General features: G+C 36.3%; 1 protein-coding gene across 1 annotated transcript in view; it reads left to right on the top strand.

The window, feature by feature from the left end:
• Positions 1-24,553, top strand: part of PDGFC (platelet derived growth factor C) — a 123,038-nt gene that overhangs the window by 56,385 nt on the left and 42,100 nt on the right. Inside the window, exon 2 of the mRNA XM_071431948.1 lies at positions 13,371-13,566. Within this exon, the coding sequence (XP_071288049.1) occupies positions 13,371-13,566 (196 nt within the window). The remainder of the gene's footprint in view (positions 1-13,370; positions 13,567-24,553) is intronic.

Genomic DNA, 24,553 nt, shown 5'->3' with positions numbered 1-24,553 from the left:
AATGGGAAATCCAGCTTGTGAGAGGAGAAGAGGGCACTTTCTGTTCTCCTGATGTGTGGAAACACTTCTGATGCTGGTGGTGAGATTTTTTTCCCCTGTTCTTTTTGTTACTCTTAACGTCTGTTTAACATCTCTCAAAGTCTCTGTTGAACTGGAGCTTTCTTTTTTTTGACCTTTCCCTTCCAAGACTGGTTAGTTCTGATCCGAGGACATCCTTGGCCTGTAATTTGAAAAATCCCTGGAACTGTGCTAGTCTGAATCTGGCACATTTTTAATTTCTACCCTTAATTTTTCTTTCTGCTAGTAATGATTCTAATGGTATGGACTTGTTTTAATTCAGCTGTTAGCACTGTTGACTTCATTAATGCCTCTGATATTTGATATATTTCACATCCATCCCTTCTGAAGTGGGCACAAAGACTTTCATCTTTATGAGTTTTAGGCCTGCAGCTTCAAAGATAGCAGAAACAATTTCTGCTCTCCTCTTCCAATTTGGTACAACAAGAATCTTCCAGAGGCAAATGTGCATTCCCATGAGCTGAGAGTATGTGATCACTTTAGCCTTCATCAGATTTGGCCGATTTCAAAATGAGATGATGACTTATTTTGTTGTTACTCCTTTTAATTATTTTCTCACTTTCCCTTGTGCTGTTAACTCCCTGGGTCTTACAAGTAGATTTGATGTTACTTCCAGAAGTGCACTTAGCAGTAATTAGACATACCATTAAAAATTAAAAGATTAGGATGAGATCCCCATCCAAGAAAACTCTTTTTTTTTTTTTAACAACAGCATTAAATCTGAAAAGACATCACATAACTACTTCTGCTGAACTGTGAAGTAACAAATAGTTTTAAGTGATGGAAGAATTTATATTTTTTCACCAGTTCTTCCGTAAATGCCTGTGTATGTATGCATGTCATAATTCATAATAATGGATGATTCATAAGTCATCCTGCTCTTCATATAAGAATGTTTAAATAGTTTAGGTGAAAGTTCTGTACATAGGTATTTTTTTAAAATAATAATTAAAACCATCAGGTCTTTGTATTGGGTGTATCCTGCTGATAATCTAAAAGGAATTAGTCTAATTACTTTTAATAGAGCGAGCTTTAATTCTCTTTAAAATATACAAAATAATGAATTTGAAACCAGAATAAAGTTAGTACCCTATGAAGGAATGTATATCTGTTAGCAAGTCTGTATTTGTTAGGTTTAAAAGAGAAGACATGTTTTAAAGTGGGTTTTTAGTGCTCATGGTCCTGCACTATTCTTTGAACAGTAACACCTCAACTTAAAAGTTATTTTGAAAACTTTCCTCATTGCAGAGAATCTCCTAAACTTGCTGTGAAATCAAGTATTTCAGTTGCATTCAGTTCTATGCAAATAGATGATACCATTAAATACCAATCCTCCTCTTTCTGCTTCTTCTGAAGACCTCAACCTAGAGTGAGGTGAACTTAAGACATCTCTAGATTAAAAGAAATAATTCTTGACCCTTGCTTTTTTGAGCATCTTAAAAGAAATGGTATATGATGCCCATGTTTTAAAGGAATCTGAAGGAATAATGTTATCAGAAGAAAACTTCTTTATCTGGAGACTAAAAAAACAAATGGTGTTAATTTAAATTGCAACCAGCTAAAGATAAATCAATTACTTTCCTCAAATTGAGTCAGTGAGTAAGGAGTCTTAAAAGAGTGAAATCAGCAATCATCAAGTCAGATTAGCTAATGTGATAATGTAACTTTTCTGCTTTTACAGAAGACCTGAAAAATTTAAAACATGTTAATATGCTGTTTCAAAAAACTCTAAAACAACCAGGAACTGAAGCAACAAGACCACCCTCACCTACCTGCAAATCCTAAACATTCTCAGTTGATTTTCATTCAGCAGTCTTTGGTTCTTTTTCAGCTTCATAGTGGAGGTAGTCAACACTTGGCATCTGGTGCTTCATTTTTCTTTATAGCAGTGATGCTTTGATGTGCAGATAATACTTTACCTGTGGCATATTATAATCTTAACTTCAAGATTTCAATTTCAAACAAAACATCTGCCATAGCACTTTGGACCTTTCTACTTATTATTTTTTTTAACTGTGCTATTTTTAATAAAATAGACTTCTGCTAACATGCCTAGAAATAAGAAAAAAATATTAGCATGGATAAAAATTTCAATAAGCTATTAATTAACAATCTTCAGATTCATCTTAAGCATTGTATGTAATTCTTTTTCATGCAATGGTATGGTGGACTGAGTAAACAACATTATGGACCATCAAAGTCTGTAGACACTGATATTGCTAAAATTCTGCAGAGGGAAACTGATTAGATATGAGAAATATTGACTTTCTTCTTCAGCCATCATGTGTAATATATATATGTTTAGTTACTGCAGAGCATTTATCACCAAGTGATTCAGACATCCCCTTAATTGTAGTGCTGGATTAGATTAAGCATGTATTAATTGTTTTGTTCCTACTAATTTACGTGAAGGCGTAAGCTTGAGGGCTTGATATTCCTATCTTGTTTGTCTTGCAGTTGAATTGCTAGTTTCACCTATTAGTGTTGAAGCTGTTGATAAATACCTTCTGTTGGAGATGCATTGGAATTCTTAGGCATAAAATTATAAATGAAGCATGCATTGAGATGTGAATCTTTACAAAAGCTGTTCTCTTTCATATAGTAACTTGCTGCTATGCCCTGGAAAAATGCAGTGCATTAATATAAGGCACAATTTCATTTAATTGAAATTACTATTGTTTTCTTCTATTTTAAAATATAAATAACTCTTACCATTACAGCACAGGGATTAACACTTGAATCATTCTGTAGTGACTCCAAGTGTAACTATGGGAAAATTATTTCTATTTACCTTCTCTTTGGTAAACAGAGTTCTGGAATTTAATTTCCATCTTGTCTTGAGACTCATGTGATATGATGTGAACTTTGAATTCAACTTGTCCAAACTGCTCTTAAAAAGTGTGCTTCTTTGCCTGTGAAATAAATAGTTCTACCTTTCTCCCCAAGGAGTTCTAATGGCATTACAAACTGGCATCCAAAGCCCCTTCCAAATGTGAGTGAAGAGATTGTAAAGTGGTTTTCATTAAGTATCCTAACCTAGTTTACTGTTCACCTAGGATAAATTATCAGGAAAGCAGGTCTTATTTATTGGTGGACGGATGGGTTTCTGCCTGTTTCCAGCTTCCTTTATCTACCTCTGTTGAGGTTGGGATTGAAGGCACTTGAGAGGATTGTTTCCACCCTGTGATATTACACACTTCTAACCAACTACACACCTGTAATCCCAGTGCTATCAATCAATTTTGGAAGCCTGTTCCACGGCCTCAGGTCAAATGCAGTGCTTTCCAGGGAGTCTGTGTCTGTCAGTACAGAAAGTTTTATTGTGTGAAAAAAATCCCAAATTATTTGTGAACAAATAAAATCATAAATTAACATGGGAAATAGGTGGACGTTTGCAGCTCTGGGGAGTAATGCCTAAATCAGTGTATCAATATGCTTCAGAAGACTGCAGCACTGCATATAATCTTTTCAGTGGCATAAATTGTGACTGATGGGGCTTGGGCCCTGCTGTCAGTCCTCCTTAAAGACACTTGCTATACTAGATTAGCAAAAGGGTCTTTTTGAAGTGTTTTTTACATAAAATACCATGTGCCTTTGGTATTTTATACCCACTAGCCTATGGAATACAGGTCTCTTATTGATACTCCATTATGCCTTTATGGTCTTTGGAAAAATGCAAAGGTCACAGGAAAATAAGGATAAATTGTTTGGAAATGTGATGTTATTGTTCATCTGTCTTCCCTGCAGAGTAAGGACTGAATGACCAGTTAGGCTCGTACCACTTGCAATTACCTGAAAAGGAAAAGTGTTTTACTTATTTAGAGAGAATGGCAAGAGTTCTCTCCCTGAAACTAGAAAATCTTTCTGTCCTAGGAAAATTCTCATCAATTTGTCTAAATATCAGATTCTTGTCATTGTGGCCTGTCTATAAAGGCAGATTCTGGTTTTCACGTATTCTTGAGTTCAATAACCAGCAGGACCAGAGATGCATGATAACAGGGTTGTAAAAAGTATTAGTTCTCCATATGGTATTTTTATACTCTACAAAACTTTCCCATTTTGTCCTTGCTGATCAACAGACTGTCTGCTGTACCTGGATTTGTGCTTCCTTTCTCAATTTCTTCCACACATGCAAATACTGTTAAGTGTTGCATGATTTAACCTTCCTTTCAAAGACATCAGGAATGAATGTTTCAATTTTGATTTTTACTGAGTTCTGTCTGCCTGAAGTTCTTCCAGTTCAATAACAGTTGCATTGCATTAATCTCTGCAGATCTGTATTGATAATACATGACTGCTTCTTGTGAAATCATCTTCTAGGAATCAAATTTTAATAAGATGAAGACAGAATATTGTTCCAAAAGCTCTGTTTTAACAGGCTAACACCAGATAAAATATTTTTTTGCTTAAATGGACATTAAAGATGTAACATTTTTGTGTCTCTGAATTTGGAAGTATAGTGTAGTCTAGTTCAAAAAATAGATAAAGAGATGCCAAATGATTTCTTTATAATATTTTCTTTGTTTCTCTTGCCTTTTTAACACAATAATATGCTGGAGATACATATTGTGTGTACGTGAGATAAGCCTGGGACTTATCAGCTGGTTTTTAGAGTTTCCAGTAGCAATGTCACTTCTGTACTAAGAGTTTTGCTTAGGACCCTCTGCATTTTTGATAGTGAACTGAATGCCACATGGGCTTCATTCTTATAGTTACTCTTGCTAAACTAGCAAGAGTAAACTAGGTAAAACTAGCCCTACATGTGCTGCATTCCTGCCTTCATTTGTAGTGCACAAACCCTTCAAGCTCTGGTTTCCTTTTATGTCTCCTCTTACAGGACTTCATCACTGTAGTTTTCTGGCTAAAAGTATTTACAGTAATGCTTTTCAATATGGTACTGGGTAGCACTTTTTTTTTCATAACTTGGACTATTACTGATGATCTTCATAAATGAATTGCTGTATTTATAACATACTCCACTGTGTAAAGAATTAAAAAGATAAAATCCATACAAATAGCAAAACAATGTAAACAGCAAACCAAAGCATATCAGGGCTGGTGTTTCTAAAGATTAGGGTGGTAGTTTTATCTTTTCTTTTTTAATCTTTCCACCTATTGAAACATGATCAGTCTAGGATTATTTTTTTCATTCTGAATAATACCTAAAATGAGAGAGAGCTGTTTAACACATTCCGTATCCATAGAGTCTATTTATTCAGACTGAATTCCACATGGACCATGGATAATCTTTTTCCCAAATGTTTACTAGTATCTGCTCTTAACAAGTGCTGCACAATATAAACTGAAGGCACCATAAAGAAAAGGGGCATAATAAAATTAAGCCTTGCTTTTCAGCAAAGTCTGACTTAAGATCAAGAAGTGCAAGTTTCAAATTATTTGGATTTTAAAGAATTTTTAAAGATTTTTTTCTATAAAGGACATGAATCACATGAATTTAAAAGCACATGAAGAGCCATAGCTAGTATTAAGAAATGAGCTACAAGCAGGTTTTAATATATGGCATTGAAACTAATGCTTTTAACAGAGATGAAAGGAAATCCAGGTTCATTTCACTGTTTTGTTGAAGTTATCTTCTTGCACTTGTAACCACTCTGTGCCTTGCACAGTCTGGAAAATCAGGGAAGTACTGCTCTGTTTCCCTGTCCCATCCTATCTCGACTGGTATGTACAGCTTTCCAAGACAGGCTGGCTGATTCTGTGTGGGCATGTGTGTGGTCTCCAGTACTAACAAAGCTAATTTTGGATGTAGCTTCTAAGCACTGTCGTAATAAAATTGAAAACAAATTGGAAGCACTGGGCTCGAACATTTATATGTGATTATTTTCATATTCACTCGTGTTTCTGTTGTTGCTGTAGATACTATTTATAGTTGTACTTCCTGTTGATGTTTGTTTACATGTCAGAATTAAATTATGTTTTTCAAAACTTTTCTAAATCAGTTCCCATAGGAAAAAAAGAAACAATTATTTTTAGTAACAGAACTGGAAAGATTACAGATTTGAAAGGACTAATATTTCTTCACCCAAACCTCCCAAACACGTGAGAGTTTAAAAATACTTTTTTTTCCTCTTCTTTATAAACTAAATAAATAACTTTGTTATCTCTTAGTAGATGTAAATATCTCCAGCTGAGCAAACCTTTTCCTGGTTTCCTGGTTAACTGTTTGTGTTTGCTTCCTAGTCCCTCTCAGCATTAAATGTTCCTGCAGGTCTTTTCTACTGAGATTTTTCATGTAGAGCAAGTTGTACTTTTCCAAGGAGATTTGCAGTTCCTTCTATCCCATGCCATTTTTGTTAAAACAAAGTGTTAAGTTAAAAGTTAAAACTAAAGTGGGTAGTTTTCAAAAGCCTTTTCCTTCCTGAGTTTTGTTACCATTCAGGACCACCCATTTTACCTGTTCATTATTAAAGGAGACTGAACCTGATGTTCTAGCCTTCCATGAGATGAAGCTGGAAAAAGGAACTGTCCCTGCATACTGTTATGGTTTGCTTCTGCTTCAACAGTTTTCAATTGAAATCATTTTGCAGAGAGGGACTTTTGAGTGGAGATTACCTAAAATGCTTCCCCTTTCTTTAGGGCAAGAGAAAATAGGAAAATATAAAAAAATTATGTAGCAGATTGATGCTCTGAAATATAGCAGAAAAGAAAAATGTCAAGAGTGGTCTTGTTGCAGGAAGATGAAGTCATGAAGAGCTCATATGTTGAAGAGTGAAGGCCAGGTATTTAGGCTGATTACATTTGTTGTCTGCCCTGCATATTGTTGATCATAGAGCTGTTTACTATCTGCCAGTCCTTGTCATAGTAGGGGGAGTGATCTACTCAGAATGATGGTTTTTACCTTGTTTCCCTCTTCTTCTCCTCTCTTTCTCTCTTTTCCACCCTTTCTCCATTCATTTTGTTGTGGCTCTGTTTTTTTATCACACTTTCAGGTACTGCTTTGACATTCAGAGACCACAAATGTAAATGAATTGTAAATCATTCAAAGTAAAAAAAAAAAAAAAAGAGAAAAGGAATGAAAGTAACTATAATATATGCCTTTAAAACTTCTAAAACACTTTCTGTTGGACATTTGATATCCTTTTCTTTTTATAGCTTTGCACCTCCAGAAATAAAAAATCGTAATTGTGGATTATTTTGATAAATATATTAATAGCATTGGTCTTAGGAAGAGGCCAGAATTTTCTTTCCTTAAGTGATGCTTCTTCTGTCTAAGACGACTCCGGTCACTCAAGCTAGAGGACAGAGACAGGGAGAAATCCTTGACTAGAGACTGTTCTGTGATGGTTACTGCATAATAATTTTACTAGACAAAAAACCACTGAAACAAGAAAAAAAGCAAAAAAAAAAAAATCAAAAGGATGAGCTTGGTATTTATTTTATCCATAAGAGAAAAGAAGGATGTTTACAATAACTTTAACTGCTAATTTTTGTATTACAGACTACTTTCGTAATTTTTGAATGACCGGTCTATGTGTCTTATGAATATGCAATTCATAATAATCCTATTTTTTTCAGGATAAAGAAAGCAGATCATATTATTATCAGTCCACTATGAAAAAATTCTAACAGGTTTATATATTTAACATAGATGGAATTCCTTTCATATTCAAGTCAGCAGGGGCTTTAATATTGATGCCAATGTAGCCAAGACTTTACCTGTGGACATTGGAATAAATGCTTATTGAAACACTCTACCATAATTACATCTTTGAGCATGTGATAACAGCAAAAAGTTACCTCATCTAATATTTAGCAGTAGGAATTCTTTATCTTGGCTAAAATGTAGTATTTATCTAGTTTTAAAAGATATTGAGAAGTTCAGGACCAAGACTGCCTTCCAAAAGAATTTGGTCCGAAAACAGATCTCAAAAGAGGTTACTTTTAATGCAAGGAGATTTACTGTGCAGGAAAAAAGAAAAACCCACAACAACAACCAGCCAACCAACCAACCAACCAACCAAAAAAAAACCTACCAAGAAAACCCCACCAAAAAACCACCCCTGTTTAATTGCTGTTCTCTTCTTTGAGCAGAAGCCAGAGTACGAGGCAAAGTGCTGGCAGAATACTTGAAGGTTATAAAGTATGAGCTTAAAAGTATAAATTCACTTCTGTTTCTTGATGCAATTTGGAATCAAAAAAGGTTTGTTACTTTCTGATTAGTCATTATTATCTTCTGCAGGACATTAAATAACACAGCTGTGTGGAAACTTTAGTAAATCTGTTACTGCAGTTCCATGCTCTGTCACCCATTGATGTCTTCCCCCCCCTCCACTCCTCTGTCCTCCCTTTCTTTTTCTTCCTTTTGTCCTTCCCCGTTGGGCCAGCTGCCAAAACTGAGGGTTCCTGAAGATCAGTTAGAGAACTTTTTCTTCTCTGCTCACTTCATCTGTGTTCAGTCTTTAACATAATGTGAAAGGCAGAAAGATCTTTAGCCAGCAGTCAAATAGTGTATGATATTCAGTGCCTAAGGTAACAGTACAAGTTTGAACTCAAAATAGTAACTGAAGAAAAAAGGAATAGGTTAAATTGTAGGATTTAAAAAAAGCAAATACTGTTCTTCTATACATTCATCTTGAGTTGTGTGAACTAGAATGTTTTCACATCTTTCCAAGTGTGTGAGTTAAGTATGTGTCAGAGGGAGGAGTAATGTAAACAAAATGTAATATTTATCTTACATGTTCCTACTTTGTTACTTTATATCCATATGATACTTTATAAATTGCATTTCTTAAATTTTCTAATTTGGGGTAACGTGTAACTGCAAATGATCAGATTTCTAGTTAGAGGTTTAATTTATCATGCTGTGATGTTGACAGATCATGCATGTGTGTGTACTGTGGGTAGTGTTCATCTCTCTTTCTAATTTCTTGCTAATACTTGAAGAATCATGTCAAGACTTAAAAAATAGGTAGCTGTATCATAGAAGCAAGTGAAAATGGAAAATTCACAGAAGATCCAACTCAAGAAATGTATCCCAGAAAAGCTGCAGACCACACTGCTTAGGGAAGCTCTCTTGGGAGATATAGCAAGTCAGTATTAACTTTTCTTTTTCTTAGTCATCATCAACTGGAAAAGTTGATGATGAAAGCAAACCCTGTGATCTTCAAAACCATTTCTTGTGCAACTTGAGCAAAAGTTTGGAAAGAGTAGACTGCTTGCTTAGTTAGGTTGAACACTGGCTGGATGACCAGGCTTGAAGGCTCAGCTGGCTGGTGGCAGGCAGTGATGGACAGTGAGGAGTCTGGGCTTGTTTTGTCTGAGGAGAAGAGAAGGTTGTGAGGCAGCCATAGCAGGCCCCCAATTGCCTGAAGAGCAGTTGCAAGGGATGGACAAGTTAAACTCTTCCTGGTAATACCAGAATGAATCCTGAAAAAAACCCAAAAGGCAACAAAAAAAAAAAAAAAAAAAAACAAACCCAAAACAAAACAAATAAAACCCAAAAAACCACCAAAACCAGCAACATCAAAAAATCCCAGAACCAAACAAAAAACCCCAACAAGAAAAAAGACAACAAAAAATAACCAAAAAATCCAAAAACCCAACCTTTACCTCCCCAAAAAAACCAAAACAACTAAACAAAAAAGTCCCACAAACCAACAAAAGAATCATGACTAAGAAATTGCAGCTTGAGAGGATCAAATTTAATATTAGGAAAAAACATCTTACCTAGAGAGGCAGTGCAGCAATGGAACAAGTTATCCCAAGGCACTGTGGAGTTTCCATGTGTGAGGGGCTTTGAGCATTGTCTAGAAAATGCCAACCCTCCAATGACTGAGCTGCTCTGGTGTGAGCAGGAGCTGTGACCTAAGCAGGAGCTGGGACTGGGGGTCTCCAGAGGTCTCTGCATAGCAGCATTTGTATGGCTTTGAGTGACTTTGCCCTGATAGCCTTTTTATGTGCATACAATATAGAACAGAGGTATTGGTCTTCAATTTCTGCCAGTAACAGATGATTTTCCAGTTTTTCTTTTGTGCCTGGCAAAAAGAGTTAAATTTCTTTTGACTGTTGTATTCAAATAATAGCTAAGAAGTGCCTGGAGGCAACTGAATCAGAGACAGGACAGAAAGAGGTACCCCTGCATGGCTTGAGTTACTGCTTTTGAATGCAGGCTTAGTGCTTCTTGAGATTCTGGTGAAAGAGGAAGAAATAGCATGTTATGTTAAATTTTAAAGAATTTCTTTTACAAAATCTCAGTTTCTGTACAGATGGGTGTGTTGTAAAAATTATATGGGAATGCTGTCTGGAAAGCCTTTCAATTAATTAAAAAAACCCTGTTTCCCACTCAAGTTCTGTGGTAATGACCAAATAGTTACTGGAACATTTTGTTTCTCAGTTTTAAAAGAGAAGATTCACAAACTGCAACATTTCTGTATATCTGAAAAATTTCTAATATTTATTGGTAAATATTTGGAGTTCAGGCTTTTTTATGTTTGGATTTGGCTTTATTTTTTTTAAGCAGTGATAACCACCCATGAGCTAATGTTCTTACTGAGGGCCTAAAAGTTGTTTTTCATAATTTAGGGCTATCGGATGAAATTAACCAAATAATACATATTAAGACTGTGTGATTAGCAGTACTATTGATTAGCAACTGTGATAAGTTGTCCTGTTGTGGAAAAAGTGTAGTTTTAACAAAAGGATTTAAAAACTAATTTTTCCAGTACTGTGTGGCCCTTTAAGTGAATCAGTGCTGAGGTCATTATTCCACCCATGGTGCTCCTCTCTTCTTCTGCAGTTCCTCTTCTGTCTCCTGAACTGCATGCAATTTGTCTGAGTTTTAACCATGACCCTTGCTAAAATGTAGAGATTACAATGTACTAAGAAAGAGGTATTTGCTATATTTAAAAAGTGTCAGTGCTGATCTTTGTGAAATGTGTTGTGCCCATGGGGGAAGAGACTTACTTTGAAGTAGGCAGGAATGAGCTTGTCTAGTCGGTGGGTTTAATTTCAGTTTACAGTGGCATCTACTGATCTGTTTGGTGATACTGTGGTTTTTCATCTGCATTACTACATGGGTGGAAGGGTTAGGCACTGCCGTGCTTTCAGAATGCCTGGAATCTTGTAATTTCAGGGGCAGACTTTCTGCACTGATGGATGTATAAATCTGGTGATAGCATCTTGTACCACTTCAAAGACGACTGCAGCGACTCATTCTTCAACTTCAGGCTGTGTTAAGTGTGTGCCGTCCTTTCCTAATAACCGTGTAACCGTGTCGTATCTCTAGGTCAGCTCAGGGATTTTTCCTGTCTACTTTGACTCATTTCCAGGACTTTCTCCTGAAGCTGATCTCAGTTGCTCATCGTCTGCTGAAGCTTTTTACTGAAGATGCAAATGCATTGTTCTGGTCCTTGTCGGTCCCCATTTCCCAGTTGTTTCCTGGCTGAGATGGTGCCTTGTCTACCTCAATCCTCACCTAAACTGATGCTTCAGAGTTTTTCAATGCTGTTTCTACAGTAATAATTTTTTTCTTTTTTTTTCTTTTTTTTTTTTAACAGTGGAGGGTCATCAGGATGAGCATGGTTGTTCATAGAAAGGCAGAGAGCCCACAACAGCAATGTATATAGATTTGGAATTCTGCAGCTGACTGCTGTAAATCTGAGTGAGCTTGTTACTGCCTTTTTAGTGTAACTTGGACTGATTTATACCTAAAATAAAGCTGGGAATAGCAAAGTCATTCCCCAAAGATCAAAAACCATAGTCTCATTTTAACCATGCACAGGTAGCTGTTATTTTCAGTCTACTCAAAAGCAATTTTCAGACCATGCATGAACTCAGTAGAAAAAAGCTAGAGTTTTGAAGTACACTGGTAAAAATTTTGTAGAGCAGATAAAAAGGAATATTGCAGCTTATCTGAAGAGAAATAACAAGCTTCCTTCTCCAGTGACAGCAATTACTTGTCTTTGTAGTCATACAAAATAATTCTTTTGTAAGAGAAGAAATTCCACTGTGTGAAAGCAAATATTTGAAATGGAATAAGTGGTGTGTGTGTAAATTTGATATGTTCATGTAACACTGTTGTGTATAAAGCAAATAGATATTTTTCGATTACAAATGGAGGAGCTTGAAGGTACTGGAGATGAAGTTCACTAAATAATAGATATGTCTTCATTCCTTTCCCCTTTTTTATTGACTTCTCATTCATGATACTGGACTATTTACAGTCCTTACTTGCAGTGCTGTTATTATCAGTGCCCTGATGATGCAAAAGAAAACACTTTTTAATATGTTGTGAAATATATAATGTTTTTTAATTCTGTTTATGTTTTTAAGAACAAAAAGTACCACTAAGTATAATGTCATCAGATACCACACTTTGACATGTTTATCTGAAATGGTGGTCCTTTGAATGCTTTGGAAATAGCACTCTGGTGCACTAATCTCTGGGAAAGTAATTTTTATTATTGTTGGCTCCTGTGTTTAGCAAGCAGCTCTCAGCTGACAGACTGTACATTATACAAAAATGTTTGTGACTCAGTTAACAAAAACCCAATGAAGTATCTAAATTAGGAATTCTGGTTTCTTGCCTTTTTTTCTTATTACTGCATTACATGCAGTCAGTCCTTTGCAAGTGTATGTGGATGTTGGCAAGACCACACTCCATTAGCTCGATATAAGCAGCTATTCTACTTAAAAGAAAATTTGCCATTTTCATACCAAAAGTACAAGGCACAAGTCCAGAATAATAGAAGGCAAAAGTTCATCACACTTTAAATTATATTTAATTATAGATTAATTCTTTTAAAATAGCAGTGTGTGTCTGTAGCCTTCTTTTCTTGCACTACATTCATTTAGCTGTCAACCCTTATATATGGCTATATTGAGGTATACAATTGCAGTGTGTATTTTCATAGTAGATTGAAGTATGTATGCCTTTTATAAATTCAAATGAATGTTCATGAGAATGCTGTTTATAAAGAAAGTCAGAAAAATAAGGTAAAATGTCTAACTGAAAAAAACCCAATGAATAGCTGAAAAGAAAGTAATATAAAATCTCCAGTATAAAATTATGACCTTATTTTGTTACAAAATTTATTAATAGCTACCTCTGAGAATTCCTATAATTTACTGACTGAAGTACCAATTTGACAGCATACAGGTTTTAGAAAAACTCTTGTCTTATTGTTATTATATGACTTTTCAAGCAGAACTTCTTGCCAGATGAAGAAAAACAAACAAGACAAAAACGTCTTTATCTGTGCATACTGTACTGATACTTTGGGAAAAGGAGAAGGAATGAGTATTGATGCCTTTGTTTTCTGTCCTTCCTGTAGGTGTGCAGGACCCTCACCATGAGAAGATAATTACTGTGACTACTAATGGGAGTATTCACAGCCCCAAGTTTCCACACACATACCCACGCAACACTGTGCTAGTGTGGAGATTGGTAGCACTTGATGAAAACGTATGGATACAACTTACTTTTGATGAAAGATTTGGGCTTGAGGACCCAGAAGATGACATTTGCAAGTAAGTTACTTTCCCTTTTACTTAGGAAGTTCTGAAAGGATGTGACTGGAGAAAAGAAAAATATTGTTTGAGTTTTGCAAAATCGACACTTGCATGTTAATTTATGTATAAAATGGATTTTTTCAAGTATTGGTTTATTATTTTCTTTTATAGTGCTAGGGGAGGTTTTCATGCTTGAAAGCTCTGTGGTGCTCCCATTTTTACTTCTGCATTCAGTATCTAGGCCATAGATATATTACAACACAAAAATGCGATATATTTAATCTCCCTCTCAAGTGAAAGTTTTGACATCTGGGAAAATATTATTGACAGAGTGTTAGAATGATGAATGTCTAATTTTTACAGAATAAATTCTGGTGAGTAAGTTACCTGAAGCAGAATTAAGGTCATGACAAAAAGTACTACACCGCTGCTTAAGACACCCCCACACACTACTCTACAATATTTTAATGGCCTTAAGTTGTCAAGTTATCTATGAAAAACAGCACATAAAGTACTGTGCTAATTGACATTCTTCAGGGGTACTGTTTTTCTCCTGACTTCAATAAGCATCTGCATGCTCGGTCACTGGCAAAGGTTTCTGTAGGACTTGTTTCCTTCCAGGATTCTCAGCTGAAAGCTTTGTAATTTGGGAGAGAAACAGTTGTGACATAACAGGCATCAGCACAGATGTAGTTCTGAACCAAGCCATGTGGTTGATAAAGTTTTGGATGCTTTGTGAGGCAGTAGGAATGATATTTCCTGTGGGAGGGCGAAAGAGGAGAGACCCTAAACTCTTGTATCCTATATTTGTCTGACATCTCAGCAACACATCATAAAAAGTCCTGATGTGTGAATAGTGGTACATTGTCTGGACTCTTCAGTAAATTAAATAAAGTATGTTATTTAAATGGCATTTTCTCCTTTGATGTCTTCCTGGAGAAGTACTTCACGCAAGATTTTTGTTTCAAAGTAATTTTTTGGGTTGTTTTTGTTTTTCTGGTTTGTTTTTTATTTTTGTGTGCATCATACACACATTTGACTTGATTCTTGTTTTCAGTTTTTCTAATTAACTGTTATTCCATTGGTTTTACATGTATCAACTTTTAATAACAAATTTGAATTTTTTAGAGGTTATTTTTGCACTTTTCCTTAGTTTGTGAGAAGGTGTTTATAACAGATAGATAAATATCTTTTTCTCATAATTCTAAAGGAAGTAATTACCAAGGCCATATCAGTACTATACTAACAACTATAAACATAGGTTTGCTTGAATGAGTGCACTCCCTTTGCACATTAAGTCTTTTCTTCAAGTAAAAACTTAGCTTGCTTTTTCTTTTCTTTGCATATGGCAGAGTGAAGTGGCAAGTAAAAGAAAATCCAGGTAGGGTGACTCATTCATCCACTTGCAAAAAGAGAAGATAAGTTAAAATATTTTATAATAACTAGAATAGTATTTTAATTGTGAGTAGATTTATTTAAAGTAAACAAATGCTAAATACAAAAGGACTGACAAATTAAGAAACAGTAGCAAGTCACTCAGAATCTTATCATGCCCATATTTGTGCAGGGATACCAGGAAGTTGTATGACTGCAATTCCTGATATGTGTCCTGCTGAAAAAATGCTGGGCTTTTGGGCTTGGAAGATTAAAAGGAGAGATATATTTCTCTCTGGAAAAAATTTATATTTTTGATTTTAACTCTAGGATTCCTCTGAACTTTAATTTCAATAGCAAGTTCAGTAAAGGAAGAGAAATTGCGCCTTGTTTGATGTAAAGGGAGTATAAATAACTAACAAGTTGAGGAAATCACTAAGAGACAGATTAAATATGTAAAATAATTCTACACAGGTCAAATAAGTTACCAGTCACCTGAGTAATATCTCTTTATGAGTTATTATTTATACTTCTTCCAATACTTTCTGTAGAAAAACTAAGGGTTTTTTTTATTGACTATATCTCACATATTTATTACTATACTGTGTTTCTGCCATCTTGAAACACACAAATCAGTGCTGTTGATGTAGAGTGCTCAACCATTTCTCCAAAAGCAAGTTTATATGACAAAGGACAGAATGAAACATCATGAAGTTTAATCTCTTATAATTCTATACCTTTGGCTCTGACATATGACTGAAACTAAGTAAAAACTGCAGCCAGGAAACATTAGACTTTCTATGCAGCGTACAGTGTGTATCAGGATATCATTTTCTCCCTTCTGTAGTGTATGAGACAACATCATGACTTACCAGCTGTGGTCATTGTCACAGTTTTCAGTCTCTCTCTCACCTGTTTCTTAAGCTGCTCATTCTGGGTAATGCCAGAACTTTCTCCATCATCTCTGCAGACTGTGGTGCCTTGTGGTGTCAGCTCATAGAGCCAATGAGAGAATGTTCTGGAGTATATCAGCTTAAGATAATTAGCAGTTTTTACATCTCATAATTCAAATATTGCTCATAATTTGGAGAAAAATGAAACTCAAGCATATCCAGTTGTTACAAGTGCTTTTTGCTTAATATAGTTCTATAACAGGAATAAAATAGTAGTGGTGACTAAAAAATGTCATAGATGTATCCTGAAGCTATGGCAAGTTTTTTTCTCTACCTGACCTTGGATTTCTTCAAAGTCAGTTCTGACATTTCAGGCTATTCAGTGAAGTCTTTTAATCTAGAGCAAATATCACATTTTACAGACTTTTGCAGGTACCAGTCTAGGCTCTACTTCAAATATTTTCCTAAATGCAAATCAAAGTGATCCTGCATGGCTTTTTTTTTTTTCCCACTCACTTTTTACTTGCAATTCAACTTCTAGTATTTACTAATGTAGCAAATTTGCTTTACAAAAAATTCTGTTAATGCCAGCCCTTCTGACTCAGCCTCATCTGTATTAAAGTGCACTAAAGTGCATTCTGCTAATCCTCAGCAGTCTTAAGTATGATTGCTGTGTAAATTTAAATTATAGGGTTTTTAGAATAAAATTCTGGTATTTTGCCTGTATTTAACCAGGTGATTTTTATACCGGTTTACAATGGTGATGTACTTGAAATTCAGGCACATTATGTTTTCATTCCTTTAAAAATAGTCAATGTTTTTTGATTTTTGTTTTTTTTTTTTTTTTATCACAATAGTTCTACTTCATCTGCACTTCATCCTTCCTATGGACAAAATGTTAAGAATCCCACTGTGTCCTTTCCAAAGGGAACTACAACAAACTCCACTTATTTTTGGAAACTAGATCCATACATGTGTCTAGAAGAGGTGTAGGTCATTGGTTGACAGTAGGGATATATAAATCTCTACAATATTACAATAATTTCAGTTGTGACTTGCAAAAGAAAAATGTTACAAGCAAAAAAATCCCCCTTCAAACCAGCCAAACAAAAAGGAGAAGGATGTAACTCTTGGGTGTTCTGTGCAGTACTGTTTACATGATAAAAGTGGCAGTGAATTTCTAGCAGAGGCATTGAGAATTTGGATTGCGTATGCCTGCCCTTTCTCCTGAAATGAAAATACAGTTTTTCTGCTGTTGATATGGTAGCTGATATGACAGGTCATTATTTTCATGCTCGTATCCCCTCAATCCTGTTTTAATCATAAAGCCATTAGACTCCTGTGCCAGACAGCTCCTATTGCCAGGGAGCTGCCATAACTCTTCTTGACCAAAAACTGACTTCTGCTCAGCTGTTGCTTGTTGTTCAAATTCGTTACTTTCTGTCAATAAGAACATGAAGTGATAACAGCTTTATGATTAACTCCTCTGTGACAGGAAGACATAGATTTAGCTTTCTTCCAGCGAGAGCACAGATATTACACTTGACCTTGAAGGGAAGTCTGATGATGTGAGTTGGTTGGAGCATTACAGTGCAAGGCACGAATAGGAAAGGGAGAGGAAAGAATCTTTCTTCCATCAGGAGCATGTCTCAAACTTGCTCTCTCCCTGTGCATGGAGTGGCTCTAGTTGTTCATCTGAGTAGTGGTTGCAGCTGTTCTTTCTAATCATCTGATGATTACAGTCTGAATTTTATTAGATATAATAAAACACAGAAATGTGTCACAAATCCCAAGTGCAATTACTGTAGATAAGGTGATAAGAATAAAATGCACAAGTAAAAGGCTGTGGAACTAACTGCTAGTAGAATAATAAATACCATTTTAGCAACATCTTCATTTTAGGATGGTTACACTAATTTCCAACTCTCTTTAGCCCTCTAGTAATTTAAATTATCAACTATAGTTTAGGGGGAAGGGAGGCATTTAGCAGCTGCAGATGTGAGTCTGTTCATTTACATGTATAAGTAAAGCATTAACCTACAATGTTTTGAAGGAGACTTAAAAGCTTGTCTGCTTGATATGTGTAATTTGTGGAACTTTTTCCTGCAGCAAATTAGTTAAGCTGAAGGCAGCCATCAGTGCTAACATAGGGTAAAATCTGTATGACTTGGTTTTCCTCTTCCTGTCAAATTCAATACTTAATTTTTTAATCCTGGGAATATTCTTCCTCTGAGGATTCTTGGGATGATGCTTTATTATTCAGTGCCACATGTATTAAATTCACGACCTCCCCTTTCTGTGTATCCTTAGGCTGCTTTCCTTCACTGCACATCTGTTGTGACTGAGTTATTGCCTTCTATTCATGGAACATCAAGATTCTGTGGTAGAAGCTGTAATACAGACTGCTTCAACAGTCATATAGGTTCCTAATGAATGTGTTGTTAGGAAATTGTTTATAATAATTAAAGAATTAGAAGATTTGACTTAGTCTGACAACACGGAAAAAGGTGTATTAAAGAGGAAACATACACACACTGTCTTTCTTCTGTGCCTGTGAAGAAGGAAAATGTTTGCTTAGCAGTGTTTTTTACCTTTTTTTTTGCATAATTTGTTTCAAATTAATGCTAGACAGTGATAATTTACAGTAAACACAATAAAAAGACTAAACATTTTTAATGTAATTTTCCAAACAGAGCTTTCTGTGTAATATAAGACACAATGAGTTACTTGCACCATATGGAACTTTGTTTCTTGTTATTATTACAGTGTCTAATATGTGGAGTAAAATATGGATGTGTAACAGTGACTTTCTAATGCTTCAGTAAAAAAAATTTGCTTCTGTTTTGCTCCTTTGTATGGAAGCACCTTGCAGCATCAAGAGAGTGCATGCATGAAAGGATAATATCAGCATCAGCATCTATTCAGAAGAAACTCCATCCCACACCCTGCCCCCTAGGGCAGGTTGTTTTTCTTGTTCTACCTTGGTGCATTGTAGAGTCAATGTTGGTGTATGTGTGAAGACCACACCAATATCAAGCACAGATTTGTGAAAGAAATATAACTCTTCACATAAAGCAATTATTACTTCTGGGGCTTTTAAGGGCAACAAGTTCCTTATCAAAATCTAGTTCCCAAGAAAATTGTTTTCTGGACACAATTGATGGGCTGACTTTACTATCAGTGTTAAAATTCTTCTCATTGACTGTGGTTACAGAGGGTGAAGTTATCTCCAAAGTACAAAGTTCAAGTTGGCTTTGAATAACTGGATAAGGACCTTTAAGTGAACTCTCTATTTAAAGTGGAATTGATGCAATGTTCATGGTGACTCATGTTGCTAAGTAGCTGGGCTGCTGGGATTTTTACTGCTTCCTCACATATTTCTGAAAGTGAAAGGGTTGCTGCTGCCACCTTTATTTGAGAATTCAGAAAAGAGTCCCCAGAAATTTTAAGGCTTCAAACTGGGAAAACCTCCAAAACACTGAGTACCAAAACCCACAGAATCCTGAAAGCAGATATGAAAGTTATAGTGAAGACTAACCCTTAAAACTCTTTTCTTACAGCTGTTGCCTTAGAATTACAGTATGTTCAATTTTAACTACCTGCTTTTTTATGAGATAATCTCCAATGATTTGATGTTCAACAAGGGCAAGTGCTGGATTCTGCACCTGAGGTGTGGCAACTCTGGATGTACAGACAGACTGGGGATTGAGATGCTGGAGAGCAGTGCCATGGAAAGGGAGCTGGGGATGCTGGTTGAAGTTAAACCTGAGTCAGCAGTGCCCTGGCAGCCAGGAGGGCCAGCCCTGTCCTGGGGGGCATCAGGCACAGCATCACCAGCTGGGCAAAGGAGGGGATTGTCCTGCTCTGCTCTGCTCTGGGGCAACCTCACCTTGAACATCGTGGCAGTTTTGGGTGCCACAATATAAAATTAAAAAAAAAATAAAAAAGCTATTAGTGAGTGTCCAGAAGAGGGCCATAAGGATGGGGAAGGCTCTGGAGGGGAAGCTGTGTGCGGAGCTGCTGAGGTCACTTGGCCTGTTCAGCCTGGAGAAGAGGAGACCTCATTGCAGTTACAACTACCTCGTGAGCAGAAGGGGTGCAGACACTGATCTCTCTCTGTGGTGACCAACCATGGGACCCAAGGGGATGGCCTGAAGTTGTGTCAGGGAAGGTTTAGGTTGGATATCAGGAAAAGGTTCCTCACCCAGAGGGTGATCAGGCACTGGAGCAGCTCCCCAGGGAAGTGGTCACAGCACCAGCCTGGCAGAGCTCAGTAAGTGTTTGGACAATGCACGTGGGCACAGGATGTGACTCTTAGGGATGATCCTGTGCAGGGCCAGGAGTTGGACTCTATGACCTTTGTGGGTCTCTTCCAACTCAGAACATTCTGTAATTCTGTGAGATTTGACATGTGGGTGGGCTGGGCTCTGTTTAGGTGACTCTACATATAAGTCATACTGAAGTGTCTCATAATTGGCTGTAACTTCTGCAAAAATAACTGAGTTAAAATTTATTATAACTCTGTTCTGTGACTCAGATCCATTTGGAAATGAATGATTCAGTAATATACAGGGTTATAAAAAGCATATGAACTCTCATTCCTCAATACAAAATATTTAATTTTTTTCCCAACACATAAATAACTTGTTAATCATTTTTATTCAAAGTCTGAAAGGGGGACATATAATTTAAATGGTTGGGATGAGTTCTAGCATTCAAGTGCCTTGGTTTTATTGAAATACTGATGGCAGAGAATTAGCATGAAGTACCTAATTTAATCTGAAGTCCTTTGTAGCAGCATTGATGTTTTATCAGTGGCAGAAAGGTGGCATTTTAGGAACAGTGTGTAGAAAATTACGTAAAACTTGTGTCAATATAGGCTGATGGAGTAATTTCTTCTGATGTTTGTGGAGTGGTTTTTTATGGTTTTGATTTTTAATTGTTTGATCCATTTGCAAGAGAACTAAAAAGTAGTGCCAGTGCAAGAGAAGTTTGGATGCTAAATGGATAAGAATGGGGATGGGGATCAAAATTTGTTAGAAGTTATATTGATTTAGGAGCAGAGTCCTCTGATTATCTAAAAGTTCTTCTTTTATATGTAAAGAAAATAGTTTTATACTACAAAAGTTATTTCTCTCATGTGAGTTGCAATGTAACAATATTATTTCAGTTTAATGAATAGAATTCTAATGAAGAATCCAACAAACTCATGCTTCCTGCTTTCTTAGTGTTTTAAAGAAAAAAAAGAGTGGATTTTTTTTTTTTCATAAAAAAAATATCTGGATCTGTTTCTTCTCTATTCTGAATTCATTGATCAGAACTATAGTGGGACTTTATTGTTGTTGTTTTGTTGTTGGGTTTTGGTGGTTTGGCTTATTTGTGGTTTTTTTAGAAATACCTTCCTTTTGGATATTGCATGATTCCAGAAAAAACATTCCACATAGTTCAAATATTAACTCATCTTTCAGCTGGTCCCATACTTTTGGTTTAGCTGCTGTCCACTGTTTCCAGTGTGGCAGAGGTGTGTACAGTATCCAGAAGAATATCCTTTATTTTGGGTTCTCTACTGCTTATTAAAAGCTGCTTATCTCATGATAAGGGATTTATAAGTGTGACAAAGCAGATATCACAGGCAATAAAAGAGGATAAAATCAAATCAGGAAAGCAAAGCTCAGAGTGATTATAACTGAGGCTACTCTGTAACACACATTTCTGAGGCTTCAACAAGAGTAAACTCTTCTACTGTACAGAAAGGGCTTAAAGCTGCAAAACTGTATTCTCTAAGCAAATCAGCACAGAACATAAGAAAGGAAAAGTGAGAGAGATGCTTCTCTGGGTGGAATGGGAGGACAGCAGAGCACAGGTGATCAGAAGGGCACTCTGCACAAACCTAGAGACTGCATTCTCACCACCCACTTTTTTTCCCCTTAATTTCTGTAAATGCAGCATTCATTTTTAGTATCCACTGTTTCTAGAGGACACTATAATAGATATTATTTTGGCAGTAATTTGATGCCTGTTTTCACAGCCTGGATGACTGTGTAGGAGAATGATTGCTGATAAGTGGCAGTTGACATAATCCCTTACTCCTTTTTCACACCAGAGACTACAGTCATTGACTTAAAAAAAATTTAGGCTTCTTAAAATTTCTTCCTGGTCCTTTCAATCTCAAGCAAGCTGTTTGAATAAAGTAAACTGTGCCCCCTCTATCAAAATATTTTTGTAAATGACCCTAATCCTAATTTATTGCTTCTGAAATTGTTTTATGTTACCGTTGTTGGCAGTGTTTCTAATGGTGGAGACTGAAATTATTTTCTTTGAATGTGGAACTGATGGGTCTTGCTTCTTTCTAAGGTGTTTGGCAGCAGTTGTTATTGATGGAGTTCTCCTGCTCTCACCCTTCCACTAATTAAAATACAGAAGGAAATCTCTATTTGCAGGGGCAGAAGAACATACTGTGAGCCACCACCACCTGAGCTCAGGGACACAGACAGACCCTGTAGCCACCTGTGGTTTCTGCTGAGGCTCAGTTTAGCCCCTGATGATGAGACTCTGCAAGCTGCAGAGTCAGGACCAGCAAAATAATCTAAAGTTAGCCCATGTAGTGTCTAAATATGTCAGTTTAAGCATAGCATACACTCCCTTCCTGATGTTTTCTGATTACTGAAAGTCTAAGTACAGTTACAATATTAGACTCACCATCAAGTGTATAAGCAGGATTAAACAGGAATAGCAGACATTCCAACTCTCCTGTTCCTAGATGGACAGTGTGTTTCTTCACCTATTGGGCAGCTTTTCCTTTTACCTTTCTCCACTTGCTCTCTTCCTAAACACTGTCCTTGCTTCTTTAAGTGTATAATCAACATTTTAACAAAGTATGTTTTTCACATGCAATTGTAGTCAGCGTTACCAGCAAATATTTTCAGCCAGACAAGTTAGTAACAAATCCAGTCTTGCACTCAATGATGCTCCATTAGGATAAAGTAGATGTAAAATGTAATGCAATTTACATCAGTCTGATCACCAGGACGTCTGAGAAGATGCATGTGCATCAGAAACTGTGGAAAGAAAGATGCATTATTGTAAAAAATATTAGGTGGTCATATGGGAGTATTATAGGGGTTTTATAAGATAAAATTACTAGATCATCTCATTTTCTGAAGTAGCATGTGAAGAGGGAGACCAGCACTTTTGCGCCAATTATTAAGACATTTCTCTTCAGGCTAGGCTTTGATTCATATACTGTGGCTGGACTGAAAATAGATTTGCATAATTCTTTGACCATCAATTTCTAACTAGTAAAACTGAAGTGAGAGCAAACTTCTTACACTCCTTAGGTGAAAAGTGATCTCCTGCTAGGATTGGGAATACATTTTTTTCTCGCTCATGCAGACTGGTCTGTAACATTACAGGGTTTTTTCACCTTCTATTTAAGTAGCAATTACTAGCCTGTCCTGAAGCGGGATATCGGACTTTGTGACAACTGCTCTGTCCTGGATTGGTTGTCCTGTGTGCAGGTGTAGCTGCCAAGAGGCCATATGTTATTGTGAGCTAAGGAAAATAAAGGTATTTTCATTTAAATGAACATAGATAGAGCCCCAGCCTCCCCTGAAGTAGGCAGGAGGAGGGGAAGGGAATGTGAGGAACTTAGCCAGGCATGTAATGGTGTTCTAATATCAGAGGCTGCTGGAGGGGAAGGGAAGCAGCCTGCACTGCCCTGGCAGAATCTTCACATTGATAAAAATGCCCCTTATGCTCCTTATGGTTTTTTTCACCAAAAACTATACTTTTGAATATTGCTTAGCCAGTAGTTTGCACTTCATTGAATGGAGCCATTCCTGCATTCCAGGATTTATATCCTGGAATGTCTTGGAGAGTGCATAAAGAAGAAATGACTCGTTGGGATACTAGAATAAATATTTCTAATGCTGCTTGAAAAACAATGGCATAATATGTGTTTGTGGATTCACAGAAGCTGGAACAGATGCATTGACCACTGTGAATAGTGTGACTAGAGGAAGAACTATTACAGTGGCTTAGAAATAGTGCTTTACAGCCTTGGCTCTAAATGGGAACTCTAAGGTCCATTAGAGTTTTTGGTCTTCTACAAAATGTTGATCCGTACAGTAGGAAAATGTGATTTATTATGATTGCTGTAATTCCCAAGATAAAATATACCAGACTTTACAGAGGAGTCCTGGGAAAAGTTTGGTGAGGCATTTAGTTCTCCAAAATCTGGAATGTGAAGTACTGTATACAGTAATAAGGATACTTATTAAGCTGATTCACTCTGTGAGGAGAGACAGCAGCTGCATCTTTATGAAGGCAAAAGTGCTTTGGAGAGTGTAGTGTCCAGTGCAGCAGGACACCCTGAACTTTGGTGTTCATTTCCACAAAATGTTTTAATGTAACATAATAATAATAATAATAATTATAATGCAGGTAATATCTTGCATAGCAGAAGACAAAGCAAATAATAGAAGCACTGCTGTACAAAACAGTAAAATACTTTGTCCAATTACCATTTTTTGTTGTGTGTGTTATTATTTAGTTCGTAACTGGTGCAGAATACTAAGGAGGCCCAGTGAATAGCACAAAGTAGACAGTTGGAGGTGAAATGGTACAGGAAAGGGTTTCTTGTAATGTTACTCATCTTTAGTCCTTGAAAAATAACCTGTCCAAGTAACTTCTAATTTTGTGGAAAATCTTTTTTATTTACTGTATTGTCTCGGTCCCTC

Source organism: Agelaius tricolor, unplaced genomic scaffold (assembly GCF_023055355.1).
Source record: "Agelaius tricolor isolate 1412-34295 unplaced genomic scaffold, bAgeTri1.0.p SCAF_8, whole genome shotgun sequence".
Lineage (NCBI taxonomy): Eukaryota > Metazoa > Chordata > Aves > Passeriformes > Icteridae > Agelaius > Agelaius tricolor.
Note: the sequence above shows the minus strand (reverse complement) of the source record. Positions and strands in the feature narration are given on the sequence as shown.